The sequence below is a fragment of the Cucurbita maxima genome, unplaced genomic scaffold, assembly GCF_002738345.1.
Source record: "Cucurbita maxima cultivar Rimu unplaced genomic scaffold, Cmax_1.0 Cma_Scf00008, whole genome shotgun sequence".
NCBI classification, from domain to species: Eukaryota; Viridiplantae; Streptophyta; class Magnoliopsida; order Cucurbitales; family Cucurbitaceae; genus Cucurbita; species Cucurbita maxima.
In genome coordinates, this window is record NW_019272024.1 from 3,745,051 (window position 1) to 3,759,771 (window position 14,721).

Consider the following 14,721-nt stretch of genomic DNA (forward strand, 5'->3'; position numbering starts at 1 on the left):
TTCATACGAGGACCATAAAGTGTAATATAAGGGAAATGAGGCAACTTATTTGAAAAGAAGAAGCAAAAGGGCAAATCATTCATTGAATAAATACTCAGAATATGATATCCCAACAAAACAATGCCCTTCAAACAAAGTTAGGTACAAGTAAAGGAAAGCAAAACTGCACACTTCTATATGCACATGTGTGAAGTTTTTATGTACAAGTGTGGAGAAGGATTCAGATTCAGAAATACCCATTCAACCTTCTCATTTCTTTAACTAGTTCATCGGCCTTCATCATCATATAATCATGTCTAGATGGTTATGAGATACACAGGATGTCGATTCATTCGGTAAAGCTGCAGTTCGGGTTGTATTTGAAAATCGTTCACCAACGACAAATCCCGGGTGCTTCAGTTCGGCTCAAAGCAAGCATTTCTTCATACTGTGAGGTGTATACAAAGCCCCATAACTGCATTACATACACAATTTATAAAACAGATCTTAGAATCAGTGGTAGGTTACTTAAAAACAGATCTTAGATCTTAGAACTTGTAAAATTTATAAACTGTGACGTTCTACAATCACCTCAACTTCCTTCACTTCAAATTCTTCAGTATTTGCAAGACAAGGATTTCCGTACGTCTCCGATGTCGAACTTGATCCATTCAATCTTAAATTCAAGAACATATTTATAAGCATATGATTAAGTTGAAAGTTTACTTAAGATAACTGATATGACCATAGACTATTAGAAGGGGCAGTTAATCAGTGTTCTCACAGGTCATTGTCCAAGTAGAGTGCAAAATGGCTGCCACCGCCAATGGCTAAGAAGTCGGGTGAGCACAATGTGAAATAGTAATTTTCACCTGGTTGAATCAATTTAAGATTTCCTTCCATGAGACTACTGGATATAAAGCCATGTAAGAAAGAAAACTCTAAGGCAGCACCCATCGAGTATTATTAGCAATCTTAGAATAGGTCCCTAACAAGATCCAAGAATATGCAATTACCCGCTTCAAACGGTCCAATTAGGATTTCGGTTTTAAGCTGTACGTAAAGTGCTATGGGCACTTTTTCTTTGAAATTTGAGTCCAATTAACCGAATTTGAAATTTTGTGAGCATTCCCTACAACAATGTTGAAAAATATCGACTGTAACTCAATTTTTTCACGTGCATACTTCAAACGGCCCAATTAGGAAATGTTCAAATTCAATTAATTTTACTCAAATTTCGGAGAAAAAGTGCCAATAGCACTTTACGTATAGGCTTAAAACCGAAATCCTAATTAGGCCATTTGAAGCTCGTGCATGAAAAAACTGAGTCACGGTCGATATTTATCAACATTATTGTGTGGAATGTTCAAATTCGCAACTCGAGAGAAAATGCAAGCTAGTCCTCACAACGAGAGACAAAAGGGTATCCAAAGTTTCCAATAGATGAAGATAAAGGAGTTGCAATACTTTCATTAGCCACAAGAATACGGCCATGAAAATGGTGCAAGGGCATAATTTGCCCCATTCCCTAGAAGGAGCGTAGTTAATCTCAAGATTAGGCAAAGAAACAGAATGCTTAGCAAAATATTATAGCTACAAAATGATCAAATACAGTATCTTCATTTTCTTAAGCTCATTGATGATGTCCAGTGGAATGATTACTTACCTAATACCCCAACCAATATTTAACTCTAAGTTCATAATAAACTTGCATAATCATTTAAGGATAGTGGCAAAGGTTGCCAATGAACTGAATCTGTGGTTACTAGTAAAACAATGTCAATTCACAAAGAACATGCAAAAGATTGGTATGAAAAGACTTCTGGTGAATGAACTATTAAACAAGGTTTGTAAGTACCTGTGGGGCGATAAATCACAGGATGGCCAGGTATACTTGTGAACACAAACGTATTATTTGTTCCCTATTCAAGATTCATGATAATATAAGGTCAATTGCAGACACTTCCTCACTAAGCTTTAAGTAAAGAGTAAAGACGTGTAAGAAGCACCTGATACTTTTTCTTGCTGCTCGGTTTTAGCGGTGCTTCCACCAGACCGCCAAATACAGCACCTTTACGGTCCCCAACAATCTAGAAATAAATTATGCACAAGTGATACATTGTCTGACAGAAGCTATTGCATATATGTAATATTCATATGCATCGGTAGCAATTATTGCAGTGAGAAACCGAATCATCAACTTTTGAGATAATAATTAGTGTCTTATTCACTGAGATACGTTTGAATTGATAGTTCAACCCTACATTTTTATTAAAAGGAAAAGAACTTTTTGCTACATTCATTCAACAGACATGGTTTAAGATGAATACATATCAAGGCAAACTTGTTCATAGAAAAATCAAATTTATAGTTACCAGCAAACTGAGCCCAGACCAAAGCATGCTTCTCCTATATAGAGTTGAAAGTGATATCCCATGCCTCCACGTACTGCATTGCACGACCGATATATATTTACGAAACCGATGATAGAGTATAAATAATTGAAATCCTATGAGAATTTCTAGAAGCATAATCTATAAAACAAAATGCTGGAGCTCTTCACCTGTATAGCAATAGCCATTTCCTCCCCTGAACTAGAGCTGGAAGGGAAGCATAAAGAATAGTTCTAGCTTTTTCCGAAAGGAGCAGTGAAGGTTCGGACGCATCAGGGACATCGTCAACCGATGAAGCAACCTCGATTACATTTGACTTCTCCATCATCTCAATTCCAGAAAATTTAGTATCATCAACTTTCATCTCAACATCACTCTTCCGCTCCTGGTTTCGGTAGCCAGTGATTCTTGCAGCATGATGAAAAGCTCTACCAAGTGATTGTTTTCCCCTAGAAAACAAGCTCTTCTTCGTAACAGTTTCTTTCGCAGCATTGTTCATTGGCTGACTGGCTGCCACGGCCTGATTATCACTGTGTTCATCGGAGTTCAAATTTTCCCGCGATTCTGAGGACGACAAGAGGGAATACAGGAATGCAGTAAATGAAGATGTATCAGGGCCATCATCTGAAAATTCAGAGCCCTGTTCACTAGCTGACCCTAGATCACTGTTGTCTTTAAGGTCGCTCGCATCCTCCTAAAAGAAAAATGCCAACCAGTTAAAGATTGGACATGACTGCCTACTCCCAATGAGACTTTCAAACCTCAGGTAATTCCCATTAACAAACATCTCTATACATAAATGTTCCATTACTAGAAGAAAAACACGTTTATTTTCAGAAGCAGAGTGAAATTCCCTATCAACAACCATTCGAACTGGATGAATCTAACCTTGTGCCCTACATTTATGTACAAATATTAACGATCAAGACAAATAAAGGCAATTCCTCCATGAATCTCAGCAATTAGTTCAAAAAATGTATATAACAACCACCGATTAAGTCAAACCAAGTGAAATCAGAGCCATCCCGTCCATAAAAGGCATGCCAAAGAATAACGTATAAAATCCCGAAGTAGAACTGCCGGAAGAACAATCGAAGGATAGCAAAACAAAAAAATAAAAAAAAAAAATTGAAAACCTATTCCAGCTTGAGAGAGACAAACTCACAGGCGAATGATGATGAGGATGAGCAGACGTTCTCACGGAAGGTTTATCAGAAATTGGGTTGAGAAGAACGGTGGTGATATCGGAGACAAGATGAACTGCTTTGCTGCGCAAGGATTGTTGCTTACCCATGATAGCATTTCATGTAAAAAAAAGAGAAGAAACTAATCGATTTCCAGCAAATTCCCCAATCCTTAGCTCAGCTTATTCTCCATTAACATTCAGATTCTCCTTGCTTCCCACTCGATCATTCTCCTTTCTCTCTCTCTCTACAAAAGATTTCAGCTCTAGTTTACCAAATTCTCAGTGGGTTCCGCTCGTGGACCAGTGTTCGTTCGGATTAAGCTAAAAGTTTGTTGAATGGGTGAGGTAAATCATCAACTTGTAAGCGAAGGAACGCGACAATGAAACTTAACAATTACTTCAACGAAAAATCGTGTGTGTAGTCCATGAGCCGATGGAACAAATTAGGGTATTTGTCCAATTTGCAGCCCACAGTTGACTCCGTGACCCTATAATTTCTTATAATTAATTATGGTTACTTATTTCATTTTTAGCCACTCAAATTATTGAAATAATTTTAATTAAAATTTACTTTTAATATATTATTCGATATTAATAAAGTTATCTAAATTTAATTGAAATATTTAGTACGATTAATATTTTAAAATCGAATTATGTATATGCTGAAGTAAATTATTTTAGATAGTTTATACTTGTAAATATTATATAATTATAATAAATTATTAATACGACGATAAAATATAATTTATATAATATTTGTAAAATAATTATTATAGTAGAATATTTAATTTATTAGAGTTAATTGCAACGTTTAATTTGAATGAATTAATTGTACTTTAAAAATATATTATATTAAGAAGGATCGAATTAGGCTTTATTAGTAAGTAATTGCCAATCAATAGTTATAGTTTTTAAGGTAACTAATCTAATTAGCTATTTAATTATAATTAAAAGTTATTAATTACTAATTATAGTAAATAACTAATTATTTATCTAATAAAATTTTATTTGTCAAAATGAATTAAATATATATTTAAATAAAGCATGGTTGGTTTATTCTAATTAAATAATTAATTATATTAATTTTGAAAAAAAAAGATCTATTAATTGCTGAATTAAATATATTCAAAATAAAGTTATAAATAAAAATAAATAAAATGAAGGGTAAAAAGAAAACTCCGTAGAGGCTTTTACCTTTATTCCAAATAACTTTGAACCGTGTTAAAAAATATTATTACAACCATATTTAAAAATAAATATCGGTAAGATTTTAAAGGTAGTATTAACATCTTTTAATTTTATAAAAAAATAAATTTAAGTAAATTTTTACCGTTTATCGACTCTTATAAATTATTTTCAAATTTTTTAATTTTACTTTTAAAAAATTATAAATATTTGTTAAACGTAGTTATAATGGTAGGTATTTTTGAAATAAAATACTATTTTTTTTTATTTTTTTTTTTAATGTAAGGATATTATTAAAACTTTAAATTTAACCCATATTTTTTTAATTTGAAAATAAATTATTGGAGTGTCATATAACCAAAAATAGATACGTCCATGAATTAAAACATTTGCTTCACATTTTTTAAAACTTAAAATAATAATAATAATATTTTTGTTAGAAATAAGATTTTAATTAAGAACAAATTCAAAAGTACCCTTTTTTTTTATTTTATTTTTCCTTTGAAAAAGAATACACCAACGAATTATTAGAATAATATTTTAATTAGGATTTTAGCTGATTAGTGGAGTTGATATTCATACCTGTCGTTGACGCAGTGGCATCCACGTAGAAATCTTCCCCATAAACCACGACAAATTATTTTATTATTTTTATTATTATTATTATTATTATTTTGTAGATCCAATGAATTCCACGGCTATTTATTGCTAATGGGCCCCCCATTCCATCCTGAAATCCATTTCTATTCAAATCTGATCTTACAGAGAAACAGTCTCAGAGTTCCGGAGCGCAATCAAGGAAGATTAGTGGCAATGGCGACCATCAAAGTTCCAGAGCATGTTCCTTCTCCTGCCGAAGACTGTGAGCAGCTTCGCAAAGCTTTCAAAGGTTTGTTATCTTAATCGTTTGTCGTTCGATTATGATTTTGTTCGTTGTTTTTTTTTTAATGGTTGATCGTGAGAGTCAATGTCTGAGGATCGAGGTTTTATTGCATCTTGATTGTTGATTGTGAATCTTCGTTAAGGTCTGATCTAATTTTGTGTTCATTTTTGGTAAGTGATCACGTTAATGTAAATCGAAATGAAGCTACGTCGGTTCGATTTTCTGATCTGTTGGCGATCATGATTGCGCTCTTTCTGTTTATCTAAATTTCTGCTTTATCGTGTTTATGTTTGGTTATTGCTTGATCTATATTTGGTCGATTTAAATGTCAGATGGCTCTATGTATAGTAGTTACTTCAGACAGAATTTGGATGAAATTGTTAAGCTAGCTACTCTTTTATTTCTGCATTCTGGAGTTTAATGGCTCTCCCATCCTCATCTGGATAGCGAGCACTTTCTGGTTATCGTCCCGTTGAATAACTGCTGCTTTGTGATCTTTGGCCAATCAACGTGCAGGATGGGGAACGAACGAGAACTTGATCATATCGATTTTGGCCCATAGAAATGCAGCTCAAAGAAGTTTAATTCGGAAAACCTATGCTGAGATGCATGGTGAAGATCTTCTTAAAGAACTAGACAAGGAACTTTCGAGTGATTTTGAGGTAAGAGTTTGTTGCGTATTTCATCTCTCAAACTTTGCAATTGCTTCGACTGAAATTCGGTTTTTGTGCGTAGTATTTGTACAGAGCAGAAGAATTTTCCAGTATTCATTGACTCTTTTCTTTTTCCACTTATCTTGTGCTTCATACAGCGAATTGTACTTTTGTGGACATTGGAACCTGCAGATCGTGATGCATTTATGGTTAATGAAGCAACAAAGAGGTCAACCTCAAACAATTTGGTTATTGTGGAAGTAGCTTGCACTCGATCACCACTCGAACTATTCAAGGCGAGGCAGGCCTATCATGCCCGTTTCAAGAGATCTCTTGAAGAAGATGTTGCATATCATACATCTGGAGATATCCGCAAGGTAACATCACCAACTTCTGAAACATTTAAGCAATATCATCAAACATGTATAATTCAATGACACTGAATAAACTAAGAGATTGACCGAAGAACATGTTTGAGATGAATGACATTTCCTAGCTAGCTATAATTGTGGGTATTATTTAAATTTCTCTAGCACAGCTGAAATTTCTCTGTGCTGATTCTGTTACTTTATTTGCTGATGAACTCACTAATTCGTGATCAAAACTCTATGCAGCTTTTGGTCCCTCTGATTAGCTCCCTCCGATACGAGGGAGATGAGGTGAATAAATCCATAGCAAAATCAGAGGCAAAAATACTCCATGAGAAGATAGCAAATAAGGAATACAATCATGACGAACTAATTAGAATCCTGACGACAAGGAGCAAAGCGCAGTTACTCACAACATTTAACCACTACAATAACGAGTATGGCAATGCCATCAACAAGGTACATATGTACACATTTTCCATAAGCTTTTCAACATTTTCCTGCTGTTCTTTCATGTAAACGCCCTCCATTTCCTTGAACTACTTTCTTAAAATGAATCTGCATATTTTCAGGATTTGAAGGTCGATCCCAAAGATGAGTACCTTAAGTTACTGAGAACAACCATCAAGTCTTTGATCTTCCCAGAAAGACACTTTTCCAAAATCCTTCGATTGGCGATCAATAAGTTGGGGACAGATGAGTGGGCACTTGCAAGGGTCATTGCTACTCGAGCTGAAATCGACATGGAGCGCATCAAAGAAGAATATTTTCGCAGGAACAGCATTCCCCTGGATCGTGACATCGCCAAAGACACTTCTGGGGACTACGAGAGAATGCTTCTTGCGTTGATTGGACATGTTGATGCCTGAGGTACCCCTCTTATTCAGGAAATTTACTTTGCTTTTCTCTAAAACCTTGTCTATCCGTCCGTTTGAACTTTGAACATGGACAGAAAATGGCATCATCAATATGTTGTAGGATTTTCTTCCTGTTTTGTGTACTCTGATGGATTTTCCTTCAGTTATATTTGAATAAATAAATTTCAAACTTGCATCTCTTTCCAAATTATACTACAAAACTATGCTAAAATTTCCTAATCTGTTTTGTATTGAATTGCATCATTATCAACAAAACAATTGAGAACTAGTTGCAATGATCTTGCTATATTGATTGTAATTGTAGTTAAATATATGGTAGAAATGTAACTATCTCACAACCCTATATTTAACTTAGGACCCACTTACTTACCTGAACTTTTTGTGATTGTAATGAAAATCAATCATAACCTAGAATCGAAATACTATTTTTGTTTATAATGTTTATAAATATGTAATGAGAACGAACTGGAATCATAATTAGAAACTCGTTCATAATGTTTACTTTCATTTAGAATCAAGATGCATATGATTGTCAAAATGTCATTTGGATTTTTTTATCAATTTAAAAGCAACAAAAATTTTCAAATTCTTTTTATTTACTTATTCAAAAATTTATAAATGAAATAATAACTATTTGTACGATACTTAGGCCCTATGGAGAATGTAGTCAGAAATCCATAATAGAACGATCAAATTGATTATCTTCATGTATAAGGATACTAGATTACGAACACGACTCTCCACAATGGTATGATATTGTCCACTTTGAGCGTAAGCTCTCATGGCTTTGCTTTGGGCTTCCCCAAAAGGCCTCACACCAATGGAGTTAGTATTCCTCACTTATAAACCCATGATCATTCCCTAAATTAGCCAATGTGGGACTTTCATCATCCAACACCTCCCCTCGAACAAAGCACGCCTCCCCTTAATCGAGGCTTGACTCTTTTGGAGTCTTAGTCATTTTTGACTGCCTTCGTACCTTCGAGGAGGCTTGACTCCTTTTGGAGTCCTTTGTTCGACATTTAAGGATTTGTCAATCTATTGACACGGCTAAGTTTAGGGTATGGCTCTGATACCATGTTAGAAATTGATTATCTTCATGTATAAGGATACTAGATTAACTAGTATAAAAGATTTTAAAATCAAATTTCTGGATTATTATATATATGATAATTTTTTCACTTTCCATATATATAGAAATAGAAACAGATAGACTAGAAACGACATCTTTTATCTCAATGACACCACATAGATATTAAATGAATGGAATTGGGATATGGATGGAATATAATGAAATAGAGCCACTTTGAAGTTCTCTATAAAATGAGGCATGGATCAAAGCCACTATGAAGAAGTTCCGGGAGTTACGAAGGAAACCTCGAGCTCATATTGGTCATGGGTTGAGAACGGAAATTGAATTCTCTGAAACCTAATTTACCGTTGCATCCAATCTAAATTTCAATTGGTTGTAGATCTTTTTCAAATATAAAGAAAAGCTAATTGAGATTATGTTTGGTTGGAAAACAATGTCTTAGTCTTGGTTTGGTTGGGTCTGGGAGATTTTTTTTACCCAACCCAAAAGTAACTTTTTGGTTTTTGGGTTGTATTGGCAACCCCTAAACTTTTCACAACTCATCCTAACCCTCTATTTTATATATTTTTATTTGACTACTTTTGGGTTGGATGGGCAACCCAACCCTAAACTTTTCACAACCCATCCCAACCCTCTATTTTTATATATTTTTATTTGGCTCGAGTCAACCCGAAGGTTTTGAACCCGAAACTGATTCAGTTCGAGTTCAGAAATTTGAACCCAATCCTACCCGAAATGCTAATCCAACCCAACTCAACCCTTATAATTCGGGTTGGTTGGTTCAAGTTGTCGGGTTAAATATACACCCCTAATATCTACATTCCTATTCCAGTTAATAGTTATACTTTTATATATAAAAAAATAGATTAATCTCAATAAAAATTAAAATTTTCCATTGTAATTAGTTTGAAACATGCATATCTTCATATCGTTGTCCAGCTATGCTCTCTTCTTTAAAACATTAAGGTGGTCAAGACTCCAGTATACGATTTAAAATGGGTATCCCTAGCAGTTCCATTTTGGGCACTAGCGCTACTGCCCGTTCCCGAATGGTCTAAATCCTTTTCTTACTTTGAGAACAAAAGTAGACAAAAGTGGTTTGGTCTCTTGTAGAGAAGAGGTGCCAAGCCCAAGACAGACGATCTAGTCCAAGACAGACGATCTCTCTCGAATTTTCATTTTTTTTTAATTTAGACACAAACGTCCCATATTTCCTCAGAAGGAACAAAAGAATACCTCCACATTCATCCTAAAAGGCAATTGATAATCTCCAGACACAAGTCAAAAGAAGAAAAAAGAGAAAAGCAAAGCCAAACAAGTAAAAAAATAAATAAAGGAAGCAATTCAGCCAATGCCAAACTGAATGAAGGTCTACTGTTACCACCGTAGCCTGCTATGAGGGATATAGTACAAAACTTCTGGCAAGAACTTTCAATTTTGGGTTAATGTTGCATTTTGCATATTTCAAGCTCTCCGTCTCTACGCATTTGAGCAAAACATTAGGACCTGAGGGATATATCCTATTTGGGGCCATAGAATCATCGAGTAATCGTTGAAAAACACTCCCAAATATCATCATTTTCCCCTTTTATTCAGTGGGGACCTAAAATATGATAATCCATCCAATCTTACAAGCTAATTGAATTAAATTATAAATCCTGTACAAATAATTTCTCTACCCTACAGAGCTATGACCTGCTTGTGTGGTCAGATCTTATTACCTTCTCGTAACAGTTCAGAGCAAGATATCAATAAATGGCATCTTCTCTTCTCATATACTGAGATATATGATACACCATTTGTATGCATATTATTTATAGAGAACCCTCTTTTTCTCAATAATATATATATATATATATATGAGAACCATTTTTTTTCTTACAATGGTGCTCCAACAGAGGGTGTCGTGACGAAATAATCCAAATAAATTCAGTTGGATCATTACGCATACCTTACTGCTCGATAGAACGAAGCTCCCAGTTACCTTCTCCGTCAATAAGTCGTAGCTCTAATGAGTGGAATGGTATTAGAGCAGGTCTCTGAAAAAATATGAAAAGGAAACAGTAAGAGGAATTCACAAAATACCACAAGTTGCGCTAATGGTCATAGTAAAATCTTGTTGAACAAAGTCTTCAGTCTTGAATATCGCAAAAGGAATTGAACTTGAATAGATAATTCAATTAAGTTAAGAAATGAAGAGAGGTATTTTCCTATCTCCAATCGCTGTGCATCACATTCAAACTACATAATGCGATATATTTATCAATATCCTTGAAAGAGCACCAACCTGTGATGAAGTCACCACTGTTATACCCATGCTCTTTGCAACCTTGTATAGGTGCTCTTCAACGTCGACACTTGTAGCACTGGTTAAAAAAAGGTGTAAATAGTTAATGATCATGCAACGTTAGACTTGGTAAAAGGGAGAAAACTGAAGTTGGCCAACATACTTGGTGCACTCATCAAGGATGCCAAAGTTTGGCTTGTGGAAAAACAAGCGTGCCTTTCAATAAGACAGAATATAAATTTAATTAAGATATTTGTATGCAAATTCTTAAAAGTTAATATTTAAGCTCACAGATGAGATAAATTGAGATACTCACCATTCCTAACCTCTGCTGCTCCCCAAGGGAAAGAATGTCTTCCCAATTCAAATTTGCATCCCAGCCATCTTCCTCCCTTTCCAAAAGATAATTTAACCTAACATGCTGTAAAATAGTTCCCAAATGCGCCTCCAGACTATTATCCACAGATGTTTCACCTGAGTGGACAAACGATACAGATCGAACGGAAACAGCATAATAAGATTTTCAACTTCTTAAGCCCCAGGGGGAACCATAGTGAAAAGAACAAGCACACTACTGAACATTAAAATTTAACTCTTTCCAGAATGGTTTTTTGGCACTCTTAGCAAAAAATTTCTGAAGCATCAATATTTAGCAAAATCATCTATTTCAGAGCCATCAGGCATAGCGAAACTAATTTCCTCAAACAATTTTTAACAGTCGGTCATAAGCAGTTCAGATCTCTTGCTCCTTATATATTCCCTTCAAATTCAGTAATCTACCGATTTTTTTAAAAAAGAACTTTATTTAACTGTCCATCAAGTATCTGAGACATCTAATAAGCGTCTGGCATAAGCCTCACAAATGTCACTATATACAGTTACCCAAGAAAAACATCCGTGCTTAATAGATGTATATATATTAGACGATTCCAAAATGAGATGCTAATGACAAAAATTGATCCAATATAACTTTAACCATTTAAAAGACTGCAAATTTGCAAGAATGTTTACCTTCGGCATACAATTTTGAAGATTTCATCTCTGCTTCTTCACGGGATAATGGATATATTATTTGATCTCTCAGTGTTCCAAGGCACGTATAGGGGCGCTGAGGAACATAAAATATACCACATCCCCATTGGTCATCCTTGATATTTTGAGATGGTTTAGTGAGTTTTCCACTTGCAATTGGCCAGAGACCCCTAAGAACTCTGAAAATTGAGCTTTTTCCACTCCCATTTGGGCCTTAAGAATTTGTACACATCGTGAGATAAAAATAACATATTAACGATAGACAAAGTAAGAAGAAAAAAAAAACTTTACTAACCAGTAACCAACAAGCTTTTCTCATGTAAAACGTCACAAGTGAGCTTCTTTGCTAGCATCTTCTGTGTTGGGGTAATGATATCCACCCTGGAGAAGGAAATAACATCTTCAGAGTGAAAGTCCCTCTTGTTGGTCGTTAATCCTCTAGTAACTGCAATTTTTCCAGAAAAAAAAAGTACAACAATAGAACTTCAATTTTCTGCAAGTAGAAATAGCAATTCCTAGATTGAAATTGATGAAGTACAAATTACACAGAAAGTCACATATTCCACCAGCCTGTTTCTCAATAATCACCAAAATATAGCATATGGAAAAAGAAAAAAAAAACATATGAAGACTTGGATGATGAAATGAATAAGCGAACCTTAATTAATTTTTCTAAAAAATAAAAGAAAAAAGAAAAAAGAACACCCAACCGCATTTTATATATTCTGGGATTGAAGGATTTAACGATATGATTATCAATTATGGATGAGAATTGAACCTTATTACATTTCAACACACAACTTTTGTCACAAAAAGCACCAACTAAATAAAAGAGTTACCTTAGTCGTTTGGGTTAATTCTTGGTTAAATATTTTAAATTTCTTTCCAGTATTTTAAATACTTTGTTTTCAATTCTATACAAATAGGAAATTTCTCTATTGTATTAAATAATTACTGATCATAATAAAGATTCTTTGAAAAACTTATTGGAGAGCATTCCCCTTTTTCCCTTCGGCTACACCACTAATGTTCACACAATTTTTGTCAGATCCTCAAATTCTGGAATATAAATATAAACGTCATTTGGCAACATTTATGATAAGAAATAGACTTTTCAAATGAGCAATGATATGGAGGCGAAAGTGTGAGCTTGAATTGATCAAAGGGATAGATATTTCCACATATGCACATTTGTTAGGTGGATAAAATTCTTTGATTGCTAATGTTTTTCATGAGGAGAGATAGCTTAATTACTGATGATGAGTAAAATTAGCGTTAATATACAACTAAAATTAGTTAAGTTGTGGAGCAACTATCAGCTAGCTCGATGAATTTTTTGAAACTCGGTAGAATGTAAAAACTCAGAATAATTCAGTTTCCAATTGTTTAACTACAAAAACCAATACGAGTCAGATCACAGGCACTAGCTGCAAGGAGCCGAAAGAACATTAAATATGATGAATGGAACAATATTTACCTTATACGTCAAGAATTACTTAATTATTTTACTTAAAAGATTTTCACTTAGTTGCCAGTTACTTCATCGCAAAACTAGCCATCAAAGGACATACTATAACATTTAACTTACAAAAGATTCTCAGCATAAAGTAAAAACGACTGAAATCAAAATATCCATCCACAATCTAATTGATGAGGTGAGAAATATTTACCAGAATGCGCAGCATCTAAAAGCTCTTCAAGCTCAGATATTCTATTGATACCACCAGATAGCTCAAGAAACTTTCTGTGTAATTCAAGAATGTCGCCAAAAGCTAAAAAGCTTTGAGATACAACAGATGCTAAAAATCGCAGTGCATGTGCCAGCTCACCTGAGAAAATTTTATGGTGAGAAAGAAATAATGCGTGTTCAGTTTTACAATTAAATTCTAGATGACAGTCAGCTACCTTGAGTGGAAGTCATGGCTCTGTCACCTTGATGATCCAGGGCATACAGCAAGCTCAAACTCCATGTCACATTGTGAGGTAATTGCTTTGTGATAAAATCATCTAGTATGCCAAACAGCCATTTCTTCTTTAAATTCAACAATGAATGATCCATAAGCTTATCAAATCTTGACTCAATCATCTGCTCAGTAATAAGAAAAATAAATTTTAATGCTATAATCCCTCGGTGAATGAACATGTTCTTGTAAGGAAGAAATCATAAAACTAAGGCCAGAAGCTAAATAGGATCCTACTTATCCATCAAGCTGTGAATGGTCTAATAGCTTGAGCATACAGAGGCAAGCATGCACAAATATATATTTCATAAGCATGAATACTGAATCCAACTTTCCAACAAAGACAGATGAAAATGCAAAATATAATAAAGACACAAAACAAAAGCAGTGCTCGAAGTTGGTAACACATTATACATTTACATCCCCAGTATTTTTATGTAACAAAGAAGAATCAATCTACGTGTTGTAGTTCAAATATATTAGAGCTATTTCCCTTTCTAACATAGCCAAATGATTTCTTGTATTGCTCACATGACGTGTTGGTTTGTGTTCATCTTTCCTACTATAGAAGCTGTAACAAAGAGGTTTTTCAACGCACTAAGCTTGAGTGGCATTTCCTACTTCTGATCTCCCAATTTTTTTGGTACTTGTAGCCCAAGAATTCCTTTGTTTTGGTTTCCTTTGAAATTAATAAATTAATTTTACAGATTTAAGAAATATAATGGACTATCAGATTTTTTTTTTTTTTTTTTTTTTTTTTTTTTTTTTTTTTTTTTTTTTTTTTTTTTTTTTTTTTTTTTTTTTTTTTTTTTTTTTTTTTTTT

General features: G+C 34.0%; 3 protein-coding genes across 5 annotated transcripts in view; 1 reads left to right on the plus strand and 2 right to left on the minus strand.

Moving 5' to 3' along the window:
• Positions 1 to 48: 48 nt before the first annotated feature.
• LOC111482770 (TLD domain-containing protein 2) lies at positions 49 to 8,275 on the minus strand. Of its 2 annotated transcripts, XM_023128714.1 has the most exons (9): positions 8,263 to 8,275; positions 3,538 to 3,793; positions 2,543 to 3,066; positions 2,355 to 2,427; positions 1,989 to 2,069; positions 1,838 to 1,901; positions 764 to 851; positions 571 to 655; positions 49 to 454 (listed from the first exon to the last, which is right to left on the minus strand). In XM_023128714.1, the coding sequence occupies exons 2-9, from the start codon at positions 3,664 to 3,666 to the stop codon at positions 371 to 373; spliced, it is 1,128 nt and encodes a 375-aa protein (XP_022984482.1). In that variant the 5' UTR covers positions 3,667 to 3,793; positions 8,263 to 8,275; the 3' UTR covers positions 49 to 370. The 2 variants fall into 2 exon arrangements, with proteins under 2 accessions (XP_022984482.1, XP_022984483.1); XM_023128715.1 differs by lacking the exon at positions 8,263 to 8,275 and having other exon boundaries at positions 3,538 to 4,011.
• Positions 5,476 to 7,712, plus strand: LOC111482771 (annexin D2-like). Its single transcript, XM_023128716.1, has 5 exons — positions 5,476 to 5,632; positions 6,143 to 6,288; positions 6,438 to 6,656; positions 6,894 to 7,106; positions 7,220 to 7,712. The coding sequence occupies exons 1-5, from the start codon at positions 5,557 to 5,559 to the stop codon at positions 7,514 to 7,516; spliced, it is 951 nt and encodes a 316-aa protein (XP_022984484.1). The 5' UTR covers positions 5,476 to 5,556; the 3' UTR covers positions 7,517 to 7,712.
• A 1,889-nt stretch (positions 8,276 to 10,164) lies between the features above and the next one.
• The window catches only part of LOC111482811 (ABC transporter D family member 1-like), a 21,227-nt gene continuing 16,670 nt past the window's right edge, over positions 10,165 to 14,721 (minus strand). For both annotated transcript variants that reach the window (XM_023128783.1, XM_023128782.1), the window contains exons 19-26: positions 13,843 to 14,023; positions 13,608 to 13,766; positions 12,233 to 12,382; positions 11,917 to 12,150; positions 11,222 to 11,379; positions 11,069 to 11,121; positions 10,906 to 10,984; positions 10,165 to 10,657 (exon numbers count right to left, since the gene is read on the minus strand). In XM_023128783.1, coding sequence (XP_022984551.1) covers positions 10,571 to 10,657; positions 10,906 to 10,984; positions 11,069 to 11,121; positions 11,222 to 11,379; positions 11,917 to 12,150; positions 12,233 to 12,382; positions 13,608 to 13,766; positions 13,843 to 14,023 — 1,101 coding nt within the window. In that variant the 3' untranslated portion in view covers positions 10,165 to 10,570. The remainder of the gene's footprint in view (positions 10,658 to 10,905; positions 10,985 to 11,068; positions 11,122 to 11,221; positions 11,380 to 11,916; positions 12,151 to 12,232; positions 12,383 to 13,607; positions 13,767 to 13,842; positions 14,024 to 14,721) is intronic.